Here is a 16,608-nt window from a genome sequence, read left to right as displayed (position 1 = left end):
TGCTATTCTCTCCACATCCCTGTTTAGTTTTTACCCCGTGAGGTCCTGGTCCCCCTCTATTGACTCCTCCTCTAGAGTCCTGGGTTCCAGTTCTGGACACCCCACTTGAAGAAGGATGATGACCAAGTGGAATCAGTTCAGAGGAGGGCACGAAGGAGGGTCAGCTTAGAAATCCACCTGTCTCCATCCATCCACCCGCCCGCCCCGCCCGCCCACCCGCCCGCCCGTCCGTCCGTCCGTCCGTCCGTCTGTCCGTCCATCCATCCATCTCTTTCTTTCAATTCCTTCTCCCTTTCTTTCCCTTCTTGCCTTTGTTCCTTCCATCTATCCATTGATCCTCAGTCGATCGGGAAGGAAGGCAGGAAGGAAGTCTCTTCGTTAATTACTTGCCCCTTCCTGACACAGCGCTTGTCTCGGGCTCTCCCGCTTCCCTTCTCCGTTTGCCCTCCTCCCCACCCTACGAGGCAGAAGAGGCTCTTGAGTCTTCCTGGGCTTGTTGAGGACTAGAACCCCAACGTGCCCATCCGACCTCCGCCCCGGGAGCTGACGCTACGCTGCTTTCTCTCTCTCTTTCTCTCTATCTCTCTCTCTGTGTGTGCCAGGAATCCACCCTGAAGAGCGTGCTGAGCGCCCTGTGGAACCTGTCGGCTCACAGCACCGACAACAAGGCCGCCATCTGCGGGGTGGACGGAGGCCTCGCCTTCCTGGTGGGCACCCTCACCTACAAATGCCAGAGCAATTCACTGGCCATCATCGAGAGCGGCGGAGGAATCCTGAGGAACGTCTCCAGCCTTGTAGCCACCCGGGAGGACTACCGGTCCGTCCTTTTTCTTCTGGACCTTTTTCTGCACCTTCTCCCCCTGTATTTTTTTTGGGGGGGTGAGGTGGGGTGGAGGGGTGGGGAGGAGGCTAACGCAATGCCCTATAGGGACGAATCTGGATTTCGGCTCCTCTGGCTGAAATTCAGGGAGTTCTTACTCTCACAAATAAATAAAAAATTAGACTACAGATCGCATTATCCCCCAATCAGCTCTGCTTTATGGGAGTTGTACTCAAAAATAAGATGACCAAGTGGAACCAGTTCAGAGGAGGGCACGAAGGAGGGTCAGCTTAGAAATCCACCTGTCTCATCCTTCCTTCCTTCCTTCCTTCCTTCCTTCCCTTCCCGTCCCGTCCCGTCCCTTCCCTTCCTTTCCTTCCTTCCTTCCTTCCCTTCCCTTCCTTCCCTTCCTTCCCTTTCTTTGTGGTTCCTAACCCTGAGTCTCTAGATGGACTACAAGTTCTGTAATTTCTGGCTAGCACTGCTTGTGGCAGAGGCTGCTGGGAGTTCAAGCACATCTGAGGACGCAAGGTTCTAGACCAGTAATTCCCCAAACTTGGGTCCCAAGATGTTCTTGGACTGCAACTCCCAGAAATCCAGACCACTCACTCGTGGCGGAGGCTTCTGGGAGCTGTAATCTGAGCGCCTCTGCGGACCCCCCAGTGTTCGAGGGAAGGGAGAGAGATTTCCACTCAAGAACTGTCCTTTGATTCTGTTTCAGGCAAATCCTGAGGGACCACAACTGCCTCCAGACCCTCCTGCAGCACCTCAAGTCCCACAGCCTCACCATCGTCAGCAATGCCTGCGGCACCCTCTGGAACCTCTCCGCCCGCAGCCCCAAAGACCAGGAGCTGCTCTGGGACCTGGGGGCCGTCAGCATGCTCCGGAACCTGGTCCACTCCAAGCACAAGATGATTGCCATGGGGAGCGCCGCAGCTCTCCGGAACCTGCTGGCCAACCGGCCGCTCAAGTACAAAGACGCTACGGTGATCTCCCCAGGCTCCTGCACACCCTCCCTGTACATGAGGAAGCAGAAGGCACTGGAGGCCGAGCTGGACGCCAAGCACTTGGCCGAAACCTTCGACACAATAGAGAAGCAGACGCTCAAGAGCCAGGGGGCCAAGAAGCCCCTGAGGCATGTGGAAAACCTGGTCAAGGACTACGCTTCCGACTCGGGTTGCTTCGACGACGACGAGGTGCCCAATGTCGCTGGCGGTGCCGAGACCGGGAACGCCTCGGTCCTCTCCATGTTCCTCCACTCCTCCTTCCTTCAAGGCCAGGCTTTGCCCCGAGCCGCTGGCCCAAGGAGAGGGCCGGAGCCCGAGAAGGACGAGAGTGGGAAGCCACCGGAAGCCAAGAAGGTCCCCCCGCTCCTGTTGCCCGCGGACAACGATGTCTCCCTGGCGGCCGAGAAGCTGGCCAACAAGATTTCCACCGCGGTCGCCAAGATCGACAAGCTGGTGGAGGACATCTCCATTCTCCACACCTCCTCGGACGACAGCTTCAGCCTCAGCTCCGAGGACCACGGATTGGACTGGCAGTATGGCTCGGAGGGGGTTCGGGAGGCCCGCGCGCAGTCCTGCTCCCCGTGCCGGCTCTCCGACGCCGGTGGGTTCGCCAAGCGGGAGGGCCTGAGCCGGGCTCACACCCTCTTGAGGCTGAAAACGGCCTACACCAGTTTGTCCAACGACAGCCTCAACAGCGGCAGCACCAGCGACGGGTACTGCCCGAAGGAGCACATGAGGCCCTGTCCCCGGACCACCTTCGTGGACTTCAAGGACGAGCTTCATCGCTACCAGAGGCGCCCCAGCCGCCTCGACCTGAAGAACATTCTGACCCACCGGCCGGAGAAGGGAGAGACGCCTGGAAGGAAGCCGCAAGATCACACCGGTGGGGTGGAGAAACCAGAACCTCTGGAGAAGGTCAAGAAGACCAGCGGCGACGTTGCCGAGAAGGAGGACGAACCGAAGAGTCAAGATCTGAAGAGGGAGCTGGACCCTGAGCCCGGCATCCACACCATTAAACTCTCCCCATCCTATCAGCATGTTCCTCTTGTGCAGAATACAGACAACGCCAACCCAGCCGCTGAGACGGTGGGCTTCTTAGGAGCCGGTTCTTATCCCCCAACGGCGTCGGCACCGACGACAGATCGTCTGAGCAAGATTCTTGAGAAGCTGCCACTCGCCACGGCCGGAGGAGGAGAACCGGAGCGCCTGCGGAAATACACGGCGGAGGATCCCCCGGCCTGTTTCTCTCGATGCAGCTCGCTCTCCTCGCTCTCCTTGGCCGACCACGTCCTGGATGGGCAGAGCCACAGCGAGAACGAGATGGACAGCGATTCTTCCTTGGAGATTATCGAGGTGGAAGAAGTGGAAGGTGGAGCGCCCAAGGAGGAGGAAGACAGGAGGGTGCCGATGGAGGTGGAGACTCTGCCAGCCGTCTCTCGCCCCATCACCATTCCTTTGTCCAAGAAGGAGAAAATGTTCCTTCGGGGAGCTTCGCCTTCCCGCCACGAAGACCTCACCCCTTCCAGCTCCTCGGAGAACTACATCCAGGAGACCCCCTTAGTGATGAGCCGCTGCAGTTCGGTCAGTTCCCTGGGCAGTTTTGAGAGCCCGTCCATCGCCAGCTCGATCCAGAGCGAGCCCTGCAGTGAGATGATCAGCGGGACTGTCAGCCCCAGCGAGTTGCCGGACAGCCCCGGGCAAACCATGCCCCCAAGCCGGAGCAAAACACCACTCTTCGAACCGAGCGGGCCGCCGGAGAAGGAGGCCAGCCAGTTCAACATCCAGTGGGAGAACAATGTCAAGAAATTCATGGAGATTGCGGACTTCAAGGAGCGCTTCCAGATGCCGCAGGACCTGGACTCCATGGTCTACTTCACCGTGGAGAAGCCCAACGAAAACTTTTCGTGTGCCTCCAGCTTGAGCGCCTTACCCCTCCACGAACACTACGTGCAGAAGGATGTGGAGCTGAAATTGATGCCCCCGTTTCCTGAGAGAAGCGGTCTGAGCTTCATGGCCCATGAGAAACGAGAGGAGGAGAGGATGGCGGAAAGCCAGAGGAAGCCGGAGAGGATCGAATTGACCTCCGATGAAGACCTTGAGATCTTGAAGGAGTGCATCAACTCAGCCATGCCTTCGCGCTTCCAGAAGGTCCATACGACTTTAGTCTCTAGCCTTTCGGGCCAGGGGTTGAATCCTCCATACAAGAAACAAAGGCACCTTCCTATCTACATGCTGGTGCCCGCCGGGTCCCACCTGGGTATCCCCAAGCATAGACGAGCAGTGGTTTCCAGACCAGCCAAGGACTACGCTGGCGATGAGGACTCCTTCACCGATTCAGCAGAAGGAACGCCGGTCAACTTCTCAAGCGCCACTTCCTTGAGTGACGAGACCCTTCAGTACCCGACGAAAGAGGAAGGGGAGTCGAGGCGTTGCTCGGGGAAGACCCGCAGGAGGGAAGCCGCGGGGCCAAGAGGAGGAGGAGGAGGGCTCAAGATGGAGGTTGTGATGCCCTGCGAGCGGGGCGGACGGATCACCTCCAGCCATTCCACGCCCACTAAGATGGTCTCCTCCTACAAGCACCGATCCGGGTCGAACAGCGCCAGCCCACTCCGGGTGGGAAGGGCTCAATCCGCTGAGGCCAAGCGTGGCCACGTTCCCCTCAAGAACCTGGAGCTGAATCTCACGAGGCAAGGCAGCTGGAGAGCTTGTTCGGAAGGAAGCCGTCCTAGGAAGGAGAGCCTTCCGGAGAACGGCAGCCACGACGCCGACCGGGTCTTCCGGTCGCTGTGCCACACCACGCCGACGGAGGAGGCTGTGTTTTGCTTCTACGAGGACTCGGACGGCCTTGGGGAGAGGAGTAGGAAGGACTCGCCCAAGAGAAAGGCCAGCGACCCTGGAAAAGGCCTGAAGAAGGAAGGTTGGGCGGCCAAGAAGGAGCTTCCGCTAAACGCCAAACCGACGCTTCCGGCTAAAATCAAGATGGCGCCCAAGCTACGCAGCAATCTCATTGCGGATGAGACGCCGCCCTGCTATTCTCTCAGCTCCTCCCTGAGTTCTTTAAGCGACCTGGAATTCTACACAGCCGAGGAGAGGACACAGCTGTACGGAGGCCGGGCCAGCCGCCCGTTAGGGTTAAGCCGTAGGAACGAGTCGAGGGCCCCGCCGCCGAAAGCCAGAGACAGCTCTGCCAGTTCCCTCAGTTACAACTCGGATGACGACCGGACGCCGAAGGGTGCAGGCCCAGCCGTGCCCAGGAGGAGACGCCAGGCGACGAAACGGAGGTACGCCGAGAAAGATGGGAAGGGGTTAAAATTTAAGGAGTGGAAAGCCAAGGCGGTAGCAGACGACAGGGCTTCGGAAGTGGGTTCGGATCTGGACAGCGTGGAGTGGAAAGCCATCCAGGAAGGGGCGAACTCGATCGTCACGTGGCTGCACCAGGCCGCCTTGGCATTCGGCCGGGAGCCGTCGTCTGAATCCGACTCCATCCTCTCCTTCATGTCTGGCCTCTCGGCAAGCTCCACTTTGCAGCTGTCCCTGGAAAGGTCGGAGAAGAAGAGAGAAAAGAAGGGCGCCATGGGGAAGAAGGAGCGGACGAAGGCTTTCCAAGACAGCAAGAAGGGGGTTGAAAGCGGGCCTGGCAGGAATAACAGACCAGAGAAGGTCCTCAGCCAGCAGAAGCCACCAACCAACCTACCGGTGGTCTTCCGCGGCCGAACCGTGATCTACATGCCCAGCGTAGCAAAAGAGTCACAGTCTAAAAGCCAAACATCAACCCCAAAGAAGGCAGGGACCGCCACGAAGCCGGACGCTGCCGCCAAGAATCCGAACCTGAACCAAGCGAGGTCACGCAGCCTCCATCGGCCCGGGAAGATCTCCGAACTGGCGGACCTCACCTTGCCCAAGAGGAGTGCAACACCGCCTGCCCGGATCACCAAAGCTCCGTCTTCTGGGTCGTCCAGAACCTCCACCCCATCCCAGCCCAACCAGAGGAAGCTGGTGTCTCCATCACAGCTGCCCCCCAGCCGGCAGGTGCCGCCAGCTCGCGAAGCCACCAAGCCGGGTGGCAACACCACCCCTCCCAGCCCGAACCCCAAACCAGTTCAGAAATCACCCTTGTCCAAGCAACACAAGACTCAGAAGTCCCCCGTCCGCATCCCCTTCATGCAGAAGCCTGCCAAGAAGACCTTGCTCATGAGGAACCCCATGCCCATGCTGGAGGAGCAGGTGGGCAGAGGGAGCAGCGCGAAAAACCAGCCGAGGCCCAAGACCGGCGGGAGAGCCGTCCTCCCAACGAGCCGCCTGAACCTGGTCCGCATGCCTTCGGCCAGATCTGTCGGCGGCGACTCCGACCGCTCTGGCTTCTTGCGCCAACTGACCTTCATCAAGGAGTCATCCAGCCTTCTCATGAGGCACAGGGCTGAGCTCTCCTCTTCTTCCTCAGAGCCCAGGCCCACACTTTCTCGGGGCCCCTCACCTCAGAGGGGCCGGACTGGCCTGCCCGCGGTCTTCCTCTGCTCTTCGAGGTGCAAGGACCTCAAAGCGGACAAGCAGACGGATCCGGGCCCTCGGCCGTCCGTCTCCAAAGCGCCCAGCCCTGGTCCGAGAGCCCCGGTCAGCGGTAGACCCCCGAGACGAACCAGTTCAGAGAGCCCCTCCAGACTCCCCGTCAAAACCAGCCACACTCCGCCGGAACCTTTCAAGCGCTATTCGTCCTCTCCTCAAATCAACATCATCAAGCGTGCAGCCAGCCCGGCTTCCTCGGCTCCTCCGTGTTGCCCCGAGTCATGCAGCGGCCGGAAGAAAAGCGAGGAGGCTTTGAAATTCCCGGCAGTTCCTCCTACGGAAGAGTCCGAGAAGCCGCTGGATGACCATCAGCAGCAAACGATGCTGAAGGGGACGTGGAAACGGATTCGGGACGAGGACATCCCACACATCCTAAAAAGCACCCTTCCCTCCACGGCTCTGCCGCTGGTGAGCATCTTGAAGGAGGAGGAAGACCAGCCGGTCCAAAGCGCCCTCGAACGGAAGACCAGTGATGCTGTGGTCCAAACGGAGGATTTCCCAACCACAAAGACCAACTCCAGCACATCTCCGACTCTGGAGAGGCCCGCCGTGCTGGCCAAGGTCTCGTTGGGCTGCGGGGCCGGGGACGCCGACGGCCGAAATCCGGGCAAAGTCTCGGCTGTGCCCATTTCCTTTACTCACGAGGGGCCCGCCGCTCCCCTCGGGACTTTTCCACCCATCAGGCACAGCTCTCCAAGCCGGGCTGCCCGGGTGACCCCATTCAACTACACCCCAAGCCCCATGGTGGAAGCCGCGCTCAGCGAGAAACAGACGGAAAAGGTCCACATCTGACCCGCTCGCCCCGGTTGGCCTCCGGCGGTAAGCCACCTTCACTGCTGCACCTCGGTCCAAATATCAGAAGCTTGTGTCCATTTCATGTTGTTGTTTTTTTCAATTATGGTCTTTCCACCTCCTCTTTTTATAATGAGCCACGGAGAAACCAGGGGGCTGTTTCTTAGCAACACAAGACTTATTGGAGCAGTTTCTTATGAAACAGACAGAAGAGAACTCTGGTGGCTGATATTTACTCTCCTTCCTTCCTTCCTCTTATCCATCATCAGTTCCTTCCTTCCTTCCTTTGCAAATGGCATTTTGGAACCTTTTTATCCCCACGGGGGCTGCGCTGAACACACATGGATCCAGAACCTTTTCAGATGCACAGCGTCGATCCCTCCGTGATGGTGCTACAAGCGACTCTTGAGGGTCCTTCAGACAGAGGCAGGAGCCGCCCTCCAGGCCCACTTAAAACGCTTCCAACGGTTGGGTAAGAAAACTAGAAGTCCGCAAGGCAGAATCCTTTTGTCGGCTTGGTCGATGTTACTTTTTCCAGACGGAGCCTCTTTTCACCAACAGAAGGGGTGGAGCGATTTCTTTGCTCCGTTCTTGCTTCCTATTGCTAGCCGAGGTGGGACATGAACTCCGTTTTTGATGTGGAAGCTTCTCCGGTCTTGTACCTGCACTGTCTCCCTGACAGAGATGTGCTTGTGAGTGCAACACACAAACACACACACACACACACACAAGTCCCCAGCTTCCGCCAAAGACCTGCTCTTATTTTCAGCAGCGGAAAAGGCAGCCAGTCCTTGATGCTTCAGACGATACATGTTGGGGCTCTTCCAGAAAAGTTCTACCCCACTTTCTCTGGGTTGATGCTGGTTGGAAAGGGAGCACATGAGAGGGATCACGATTCACATCCAAACTTCACTTTAGGAAGCCACTTCTTCCAACTGCCCTGCTCCCTTGAATCAAGAACTGCTCCTTGGTTTCGGTATCTGACTTTGGAGCGAAAGGCTGGGAGTTCGAATCCCCTGCTGGGCCTCCTTGACAGAGATGGGACTTGATGATCTATAGGGCCCCTTCCAGCAGTTATAAGATGATGATGATGAATAGCTGGGGAATTTAGGTGGACTGGAGTAGAACTCTGCAGTTTGAAGATTATTACTATATGGCATGTGAGAAGTTGACTTCCCTGCTGGCATGTCTCGTTTTAAGCGATATTCTTGTGTTTGTGTGAAAACGGAAAGGCGATCGGAAGCTTCTGGCAAAAGGAACCTGGTGAAAAGCCCCATCATTGGACTTTCCAGGAACAAACCCCCGAGCGAAATAAACCATGCCTCCAGGAAGGACAAAAAGCACCACAGAAAATGTCACAGTTGTAACAGGAACAAGCAGGACGTTGTGCGGATGGTGGGTTAAAAGCATCAAATGCATCAGGGATTAATCAGGTATTTCACGGGCAGTGGATTCTTCTTCTGGAAGAGTCCTACACAAGGCTGTGTGGTGTTTGCTCAAAGGATCGTTTGGCTTTCCCCGGTGCCCCCACCTGCATCATGGGAATCAACCCTGTCAGTCAAAAAACCCATCTCAACTCTGGGTGACAACCCCCCCCCCCCATTTCTGGATGTCCAGTGTGTGCCGGGAATGGCCGGCTCCCGAAATCTCCATCAAACGTGCTGGCTGTTCTCCTTCAGTGCCAACTAAACCTTTTTGGGGGAGGGCCAAAAAGGGAGAGCCCCCCTTCCCAGCTGCGAGGATCGTCATGAGAGCGAGTGAAAGAAGCCAGAGACCTCGTTGTGGGAAGAGAAGAAACAAACAGAGCCTTAATTTCCACACTTTGGATGCATGGTTTCAGCTGCCAGTCTGGATGTGTTGACCCGAAGCGGAGAGGGCTTGCGTTTGAGTAAATGAGTCTCTTCATCTCACTATTTGGCACCCAGGAGATATAAAAACCAAGACATTTCTTGACTAATTTATTTGGGGGTAGGGGTGGGTGGGGTTTGGACTTTTTTTTTTGGCTTGGAACAGAAAAGAGAGGGGGGCCCACCCCATCAGGGGTAAGGAAAAGTGGGGGGGGACCCTTCCAGCTGGAGAACCCCTGGTCTGTCAATAAAGGATGTTGTGTAGTTATTCCATTGTCTCCTACTTAAATGCATTTGGGCAGGGGGGCCGGAAAGACACCAGGCAAGGGTGTGTGTGTTTAAACAAGATGGACAACAAAATGATGCTCTGGATCCCTGTGAAATTCCGTCAACAAGGCCCGGTGCAATAGAATCCAGGGATGCTGGCCCATCTTTAGGTTTAAATCCCCCAAGTCTGAGTCCCTCTTTTTTAAAAAAGTAGTTTCCTGTAGTCAACCTCGAGAGTTTCCAGGGATTTGAACCCAGATCTCCTGAAGCCTGGCCTCAGAATTTATCCCTGCTCCCAGCAGCCTCCGCCTGCATTCACACAGTGACCCTAAACGCCTGGAGGGCACATCCCGAGATCAGAGTCGGAACAGAGCGCCTTGTATCTATCCCTTTAAAATCAACCCCTGGGTCTGTTTTTTCGGACCGGGGGCGGGTCTCCTCCCCCAGGCCGGCCCTGGCCGTGTCGCCCACCCACCCCAGAGGGCCGTCCGCCGGCCTGGATGGCTCGCTCACACGCTCTCCTCCCCGGCCTGGCCCGGAAGGGGTTAAGGGAGGCGGCCCAGCCCTTCCCGCATACCTGGGCAAAAGGGTTTCACCTGCGCTCCGCCTGGGAGGAACGGGAAGACCCGGAGGGGGAAAGCCGCCTCCGGCCGCCCTGGAGCCCCGCAGCTGGCCGGTAAGTACCGGGGACCCCCGACTCGCCACTGGTCGCCAAGCGCGCCCCTCTCCAAAACGCGCCCCTTGCGCCCTGGGCGCACGGCGGGCGCCCAAGCAAGGACTCCCCCCCCCCCGGCGCCAGGTTGCCTTTCTCTTGGCCTTTCACTTTCAGGAAGGAAACAAGGGAAAGTGTTCGCCCCCCCCGCCCGCCTGGACCCCTCCCGCTGGCCCCGATCCTAGCCCCCTTCCCGGAGAGTTCTCCCCCCCACCAGGCTTTGAGAATGGACTTGGGGAGCCGGGCGCGGAGCTCCCCCCGGGTCGCCTCCTGCGGCCTCTTGCCCGTCACGCTCCCCAGGAAGGCTTGCGGGCCGCTCTGTGGCAGGAGCTGACGCGTGTCGGCACGCTCCCACGAGCGCCAGCGGAGCGCACAAGGCGGAGGGGGGCGCGGCACCTTGGAGTGGCCGCCCCCAGTGGCCTTTTGGGGTCGGCCTCGGAGGTCTTCGCCTTGCCTCGAGAGTAGACCGGCTGGATCCCTTGTGGGGCGGTCGAGTAAAGTCTCCCATTGAGCCGGTGGGTCTACTCTCTCCCGCTTTGGGGGAAGCAGAGAGAGCGAGAGACCGTCTCCCAATCGATTCCTGCTGGTCCCTCTTTTTCTGCGCCCTCACCTCAACTCGCCACAACTGATAATCTGTTTACTGTATTCCTTTCGTGTGTATTTCGCTCCATTTATACCCTCCCTGCCTATCTGGGAAGGGTCTCCCTGAAGTCAGAACGGACTTGAGCCGGCACAGTGGCCAACATCCTTTCCTCTCTGGGGAGCTTAGCTCTGAACAGAGAGAAATCAATTAAAAGACATCGTGAGCCTAATATTGGCAAAAGTAACACGGATTATATGGCAAGTTTAGGTCGGCCGTTGGCCCTGCCTGTCATGGTCCTGGCCTGCGAAGCTATTGTTCCCGTCATCTCAGGGCTGCTGGCAAGGATGATGGGAGCTGTTGTTCCGGACGTCGGAAGGATGCTGGATTAGGGAGAAGAGTCTTGTCCCCGAGGAAGTGGACTTGCTCACAAAAGCATATATTAAAGAAATATAACAGTTTGTCTTTGAGGTACCACCACATTTTTCTTTTATAATAATAATAATAATAATAATAATAATAATAATAATAATAATAATAATAATAATAATAATAATAATAATAATAATAATAATAATATTATTATTATTATTATTATTATTATTATTATTATTATTATTATTATTATTATTATTATTATTATTATTATTATTTTGTTTTTACCTATAATTAAAGCCCTGTTCATTGCTTTTACATCCGTTCCGACTTCTGGCAACCCTAGGAATTAATAACCTCTCAAAGGAGCTGCCTTTTAACGGTTGTGGATTCCTTGACTGGGTCAATCCATCTCACCTCAGGTCCCCCACTTTTCCTACTTCCTCCAACTTTTCCTAGCATTATTGGGTTCCGCCCCCCCCCCAAGAGAGTTTTGAACCTCCCATTAGATGAACCCCTTACTTGAGACAAACTCAGATTCTGTTTCTCAGCAGCTATGCTACTTATTCCACTTATTTCTGCTATAACTGAGCGGGTGGGTGGCTCGGTGGTTTAGCTCTCTGGCTGCGGAGCCCGAGGTTGGGAGTTCGAATCCCCCACTGGGCCTCCTTGACAAGGGCTGGACTGGATGATCTCGAGGGTCCCTACCAGCCCTGCATCTCTAAGGTTATTATTCTTATTATCATTACTGTGGGAGTCATGACGGAGCTTGAGTTGAGGTCTTGTAGAGGTCTTATGGGGCCATCGCTGGCTGGGTAGCTCAGTGGGGTCGGTGTCTGTTGGGAGTTCGAATTCCCCATTGTGTGCCTCCCAAGAGAACAGCCAGCCGGGGTAGCCTTGGGCCAGCTGCACCGTCCCAGAAGAAGGGAAAGGGGAAACCACTTCTGAGTGCACTCTACCTGGAAAACCCCAAAAAGGGTCCCCATAAGTGAGAATTAACTTGATAGCACGTGATTGTTATTATGGGCTGTTCAGTGGCTTTCCAGCATACGCCCGCCCTAATAGGATTTGGGGCATATATGTGATTTTCATGGGTTGGTTTCACAATCCTCGCTTTTCCAGTGAATTTCCAGGCTGAAATGGGAATTCGAACCCAGGTCTTCTCTTCTGTCCAGCCACAACATCCCACTAGCTCTCAGCAGGGATACAGCAGTCGTTTAAAGAGATTAGGAAGCAGAAATCCTCAATTAGTCCTGGAGCTTTCCCGGATGACCTTCGGCCTCGGGGTTTTCAGCCTGAGCTAATCTAACTCAGATGGTTGTGTAAGGATAAGAACTTTTTACGCCAGGCTGAATGAAGGATTCAGGGAAGTGGAATTGAAACAGAACGGATAACAACAACAACAACAACAATATCTGGTTTTTGACCTGATATTTATGTTTGGGTTAAAACTTGTAGCTGTTATACCAGCCTGTGTTTTTATTATTTTGATTGACTGCACGTCCTGTTGTTGTTGTTGTTGTTGTTGTTGTTGTTGTTGTTGTTGTTGTTGTTGTTGATGATGATGATGATGATGATGATGATAATAATAATAATAATAACAACAACAACAACAACAACAACAACAACAACAATAACAACAATAATAATAATAAATGTGTATGGACTACCCTTCAACAGCAATAATATTTATTTATACTGAGCATTCCAATGCAGTTAGTAATGTAAACACATATGGGACGTTTCACCCTAAACTTGGGGGTGTTCCGTGTCGTCAAGTAAGATACGACTTAATCCCGACCCGAATGGGTAAGAGAATCGAGTTGATTCAGGAGTGGTTTTCCCCGTTCCCTACCCCCAGTGAGTTTCCGTGGCTGAGCAGGAATTCGAACTCAGAACTCCTGAGTCCTAGGCCGTCACTCTATCCACGACCCCACACTGGGAACTCAGTAACATTATGTATATATGAAATTGAACATTAAAACCTGGACATCATGGGTGTTTCCCCAAAAATAAGACAGGGTCTTATATTAATTTTTGCTCCAAAAATGCATTGGGGCTTATTTTCAGGGGATGTTTTATTTTATTTTATTTTTTCCATGTACAGCCATCTGCCTTCATTCAAACACAGTCCTCTGGCTGCGGCACAAGGGTGGAGGCCAGGGCTTCACTTCACTGGGGGTTATTTTGGGGGTAGGACTTCTATGACGAGCATCCTGAAAAATCATCCTAGGGCTTATTTTCAGGTTAGGTCTTATTTTCAGGGAAACAGGGTAGCCAGAGCGCCTTCCCGCTCAGGGTTACAACCTGGCCTTGAAAGAAACTGGAGACGGGAGATTCAGAGATAAGTTTCACCCTGCTGGAGAGCCAGCCTCTTCTTCTAAATGGACGTAATTCTGCCTGGGGCTAATTCCGCGGTGAGATGGGGGGGCGGGGAGGAAGAGAAAGCAAAGAAAAAAGGAGTGTTTATTTAAGTTTGTTTGTCTGAAAATTCTGAGTCACTGGATCTTGCTGCCTTCCCTCCCCTTCATTGAAAAAAAGAAGTACTTTTTTTGTTTGTTTTAAAGAAATCTCACAGCTCTTGCAAACTCAAAAGTCGTGGTTTCTTTCAGGGACTCCGTCCATCTCATATTCGGCCTTCCTCTTCTCCTGCTGCCTTCTGTGTTTCCCAGTGATTGTTGTTGTTGTTTCAAATTCCATGCTGTTCCATCCTACCCGCAGTCATTCCCAGCGGTTCCCAACACAATAAAAAGGAAAAATCCTCTTGCAAAATGTTCCGAATTAAATGTCCTTCAATGAAATAAACAAAATTCTACAAGTATATACAACCACCAACATTTACAAACACTGTGAAAACAGGACCAAATGGGTGGCGGATACAATCCCGGGATCTCCAGCCGGCGTCTGCTGGACGGGGCGGGTGGAAAACAGCACTCAGGGAAGCCGCCTCGGCGTTCCTCCCTTTCCAGTAAAACCAGTTAGGTGGCGGCTGCGAAGGAGCTGAGCATGTTTGTCCCTCGGCTGCCCCAACGGTGGAAAAAGTCATCCCGGGGGCCAGTCCAGAGGTTTCCTAGGCCTTGCACTCTCCAAATGAAGGCCCGGCTCCAGGCGAGCCGAAATTCCGGCCTTAAGCCCCTCCCCCCCCAAAAAAGAGCCCTCAAACTGTCCTTATTCTACCCAGAAAGCAGTTTTGTTCCTGCTCAAAGAATGGCATTTTCCCATCTTGCTCTGTGACAACCTTCCTTCCTTCCATCCATCATCAGCTCCTTCCTTCCTTCCTTTTATCCATCATCAGCTCCTTTCCTTCCATCCTTCCTTCCTTCCAGATTACTTCCGGCCTTGCTTCTGGTTGGTAATGCACTGAAAATAAAGCTGCTACCGTGCAGTCACTCCGACCCCCATCTGCCCCATCTGATGGGGCGGCATGATGGGAGTTGGGAGTCCAAGACCCCTGGGGAGCAGGGGAGCACAGCCCCCCTCCCCAACGCCTGGCCCCTATAGGTCTGAAAATTCCCAGAAAGTGAACCAGCACTGTTGCCAAGCTAGCCTGGGTTTGAGCCATCCTGGGGAAAGCCAAAATGTGCGATGGTCAGACTCCCTAAAAGAATCCACAACTTTTGGGTTCAAAGGACTGTCAAGGACAGGAAATGTCAGCGCTCCCTGACTCAGAGGGTGGTCGTCAGTCCGAGGAGAGTGTGCATCGAAGCAATTAGCAGCCGGATCATTAACGAACCATTGTCTTTTGGTTTGTAGACTCTGCCTTCTCGCCTGGCCATGGAGGACCTGTATCAATAGAGAGGTCATATATTTGCACGCTCGTGTCTGGGGAACTGGACTTTGATCCACGGGGGAGCGTGAAATCCTTCTGGGGGTCACGAAGGGCGGGTCTTTTGGAGGAGAAATGCAGGGCAAAAATAGTTGAAAGAAAGAAATGCAAATATTTTAGCTTTCTTTTCTTCTCCGTTGGTATTTTTGTTCTCCCTTCTTTAACGTTGGTGCTTTTTTGCTGTGTGTGTGTGGTTTGTGTGTGTGTGGTTGGTTGGTTCTTGTTTTTTTGGCACCGTGTCAGTGAGATTTAAGCTCTTTTTCCCCCTTGATCCGGATCCGACCCCGAAGAGAGCCCTTTGCCAGTTGAGCTCCTGCCGGGAGGCTCTTCCGGGGTCCCCTCCCGCACGGCGGCCTTGTTTGTTTGCTCGGCCGGCGTAGCCAGGCCCCCACCTAGAAGAGGTGTGGTGTGTTCACCTGGCTGAGGCGGTGGAGCGAAGGGTGAGGCCCAGCGGGCTGCCAAAAGGGAGCTGTAAGCGCCTGAAGCAGAACCGGAACCCCGTGTCCTCATTCCAGGCCCCTCGGCTCGGTGAGGTGGGAGCTGCTGGCCGCCGTGGGGGTCTTCCCACCCACCCCTCCGGCCCATCTGGGTGGCTGGCCTGCAGAGGGCGGGAAGCACAAGATTTTCCTCTTCCCCCCCTTTTGCACGAGGAAGCATTTGCACGGTTGCACGACGATGGTGTCCCAGCCAGGGCTCCGCTGATCAACATGGCTGTCAGATTCCAGGCGAGTCGGAGTGCGTGCGTGTGTGCGTGCGTTTGGGGGGGTGTCTTTATCCGGATTTTATGCTTACATTCCATTTGTCATTTTTTTTTCAACTTTCTTTTAACTCAAGCTTTGGTTGAATTCTAAGTCACACTGCCTGGCTCTGCCCAGCTTTGCAAAGCATCTGAGCCGGCACTCTAGACATGCTCAGGGGAATCCTTGTTTTCCTGCTTCTTGCTGTTATTTGCCATCCAGTGGCTTCCAACTGCTGGTAGGGGTCTATATCTAAGGTCCAAGGAGTGGGTCCCTCGTGGCCGACGCCTCTCCACAAGTTTCTGCCGCTCTGCCGGGACTTGAATCTGCTTCTCTTGAGACCCAGCCTGTCTCTTTCTCTCCTCTACCCCACCCAGACTCTCCTCTTCCCTGAGACTAATTTTTCCCAGCTTCTCCTGGTGTCCAGAAGCTGGAGCCATAAGAGGCAACGGTGCCTCTGTGCGCATACAGAGTGCATTTTTAAAAAAACATAGTGCAGAGTAAACACAGTCAACTTGCTGGGAATTTTCTTGTGCAGGAAGATTGTGATTGTCGTTCTGTGTGTTTTCCTCTTGCTTTGTTCCTGCTCCCAAGCAGCCGGAAGCTCACCTGTCGGGTGGCGGTTCAACAGGGCTCCGGGTGTGAAAATCGGGATGCTGCCCCCCCCCCGCCCAAGTTTTGGGATCAAGATGCAGGCAAGCCCTGAGGTGTGCCCGTGCACAGGGCGGGATCCGGAAGATAACAAAGCAAAGGACATTCCTGGCGGCCATAATGATCGGCCAGGAATGTGGGCGGGTCGCTTTGGCCAGATCGGCTCTCCTTGGGCTTTCTGGGCGGAGTCGTTTGGCCCTGGCAAGGGTCAAAACCTCCGTGGGGAGCTAGTCCTCATGATTCTTCTCGCTTACACCTTGCCCCCCCCAGCCCCTAAAAGGCCAGCCGCTGCCTTGATAGCTCTTAATTTGAAATAATTTCATTCCTCATTAGAAGCTTCGCGGGTTTCAAACCCCATTCTTCGTGTTTCCCGTAGCCGACCAAATTCGTTTGCCAGCCGGGGAGCTGGTATCTGAAATCCATCCGAATTG

At 54.5% G+C, this 16,608-nt stretch overlaps 2 protein-coding genes across 3 annotated transcripts in view; both read left to right on the top strand.

Moving 5' to 3' along the window:
• The window catches only part of APC2 (APC regulator of Wnt signaling pathway 2), a 36,146-nt gene extending 26,849 nt beyond the window's left edge, over positions 1-9,297 (top strand). For both annotated transcript variants that reach the window (XM_020780947.3, XM_078379057.1), the window contains exons 14-15: positions 603-817; positions 1,542-9,297. In XM_020780947.3, the coding sequence (XP_020636606.3) occupies positions 603-817; positions 1,542-7,182 (5,856 nt within the window). In that variant the 3' untranslated portion in view covers positions 7,183-9,297. The remainder of the gene's footprint in view (positions 1-602; positions 818-1,541) is intronic.
• Positions 9,298-9,693: 396 nt separating this feature from the next.
• The window catches only part of TJP3 (tight junction protein 3), a 22,074-nt gene continuing 15,159 nt past the window's right edge, over positions 9,694-16,608 (top strand). The window contains exon 1 of the mRNA XM_072977964.2: positions 9,694-9,972. The gene's annotated coding sequence lies outside the window, so the exon portion shown is untranslated. The remainder of the gene's footprint in view (positions 9,973-16,608) is intronic.

This window comes from Pogona vitticeps, chromosome 7 (genome assembly GCF_051106095.1).
Source record: "Pogona vitticeps strain Pit_001003342236 chromosome 7, PviZW2.1, whole genome shotgun sequence".
Taxonomy (NCBI): domain Eukaryota; kingdom Metazoa; phylum Chordata; class Lepidosauria; order Squamata; family Agamidae; genus Pogona; species Pogona vitticeps.
The sequence above is the reverse complement of the archived record's forward strand: the minus strand, read 5'-3'. Positions and strand labels throughout refer to the sequence as shown.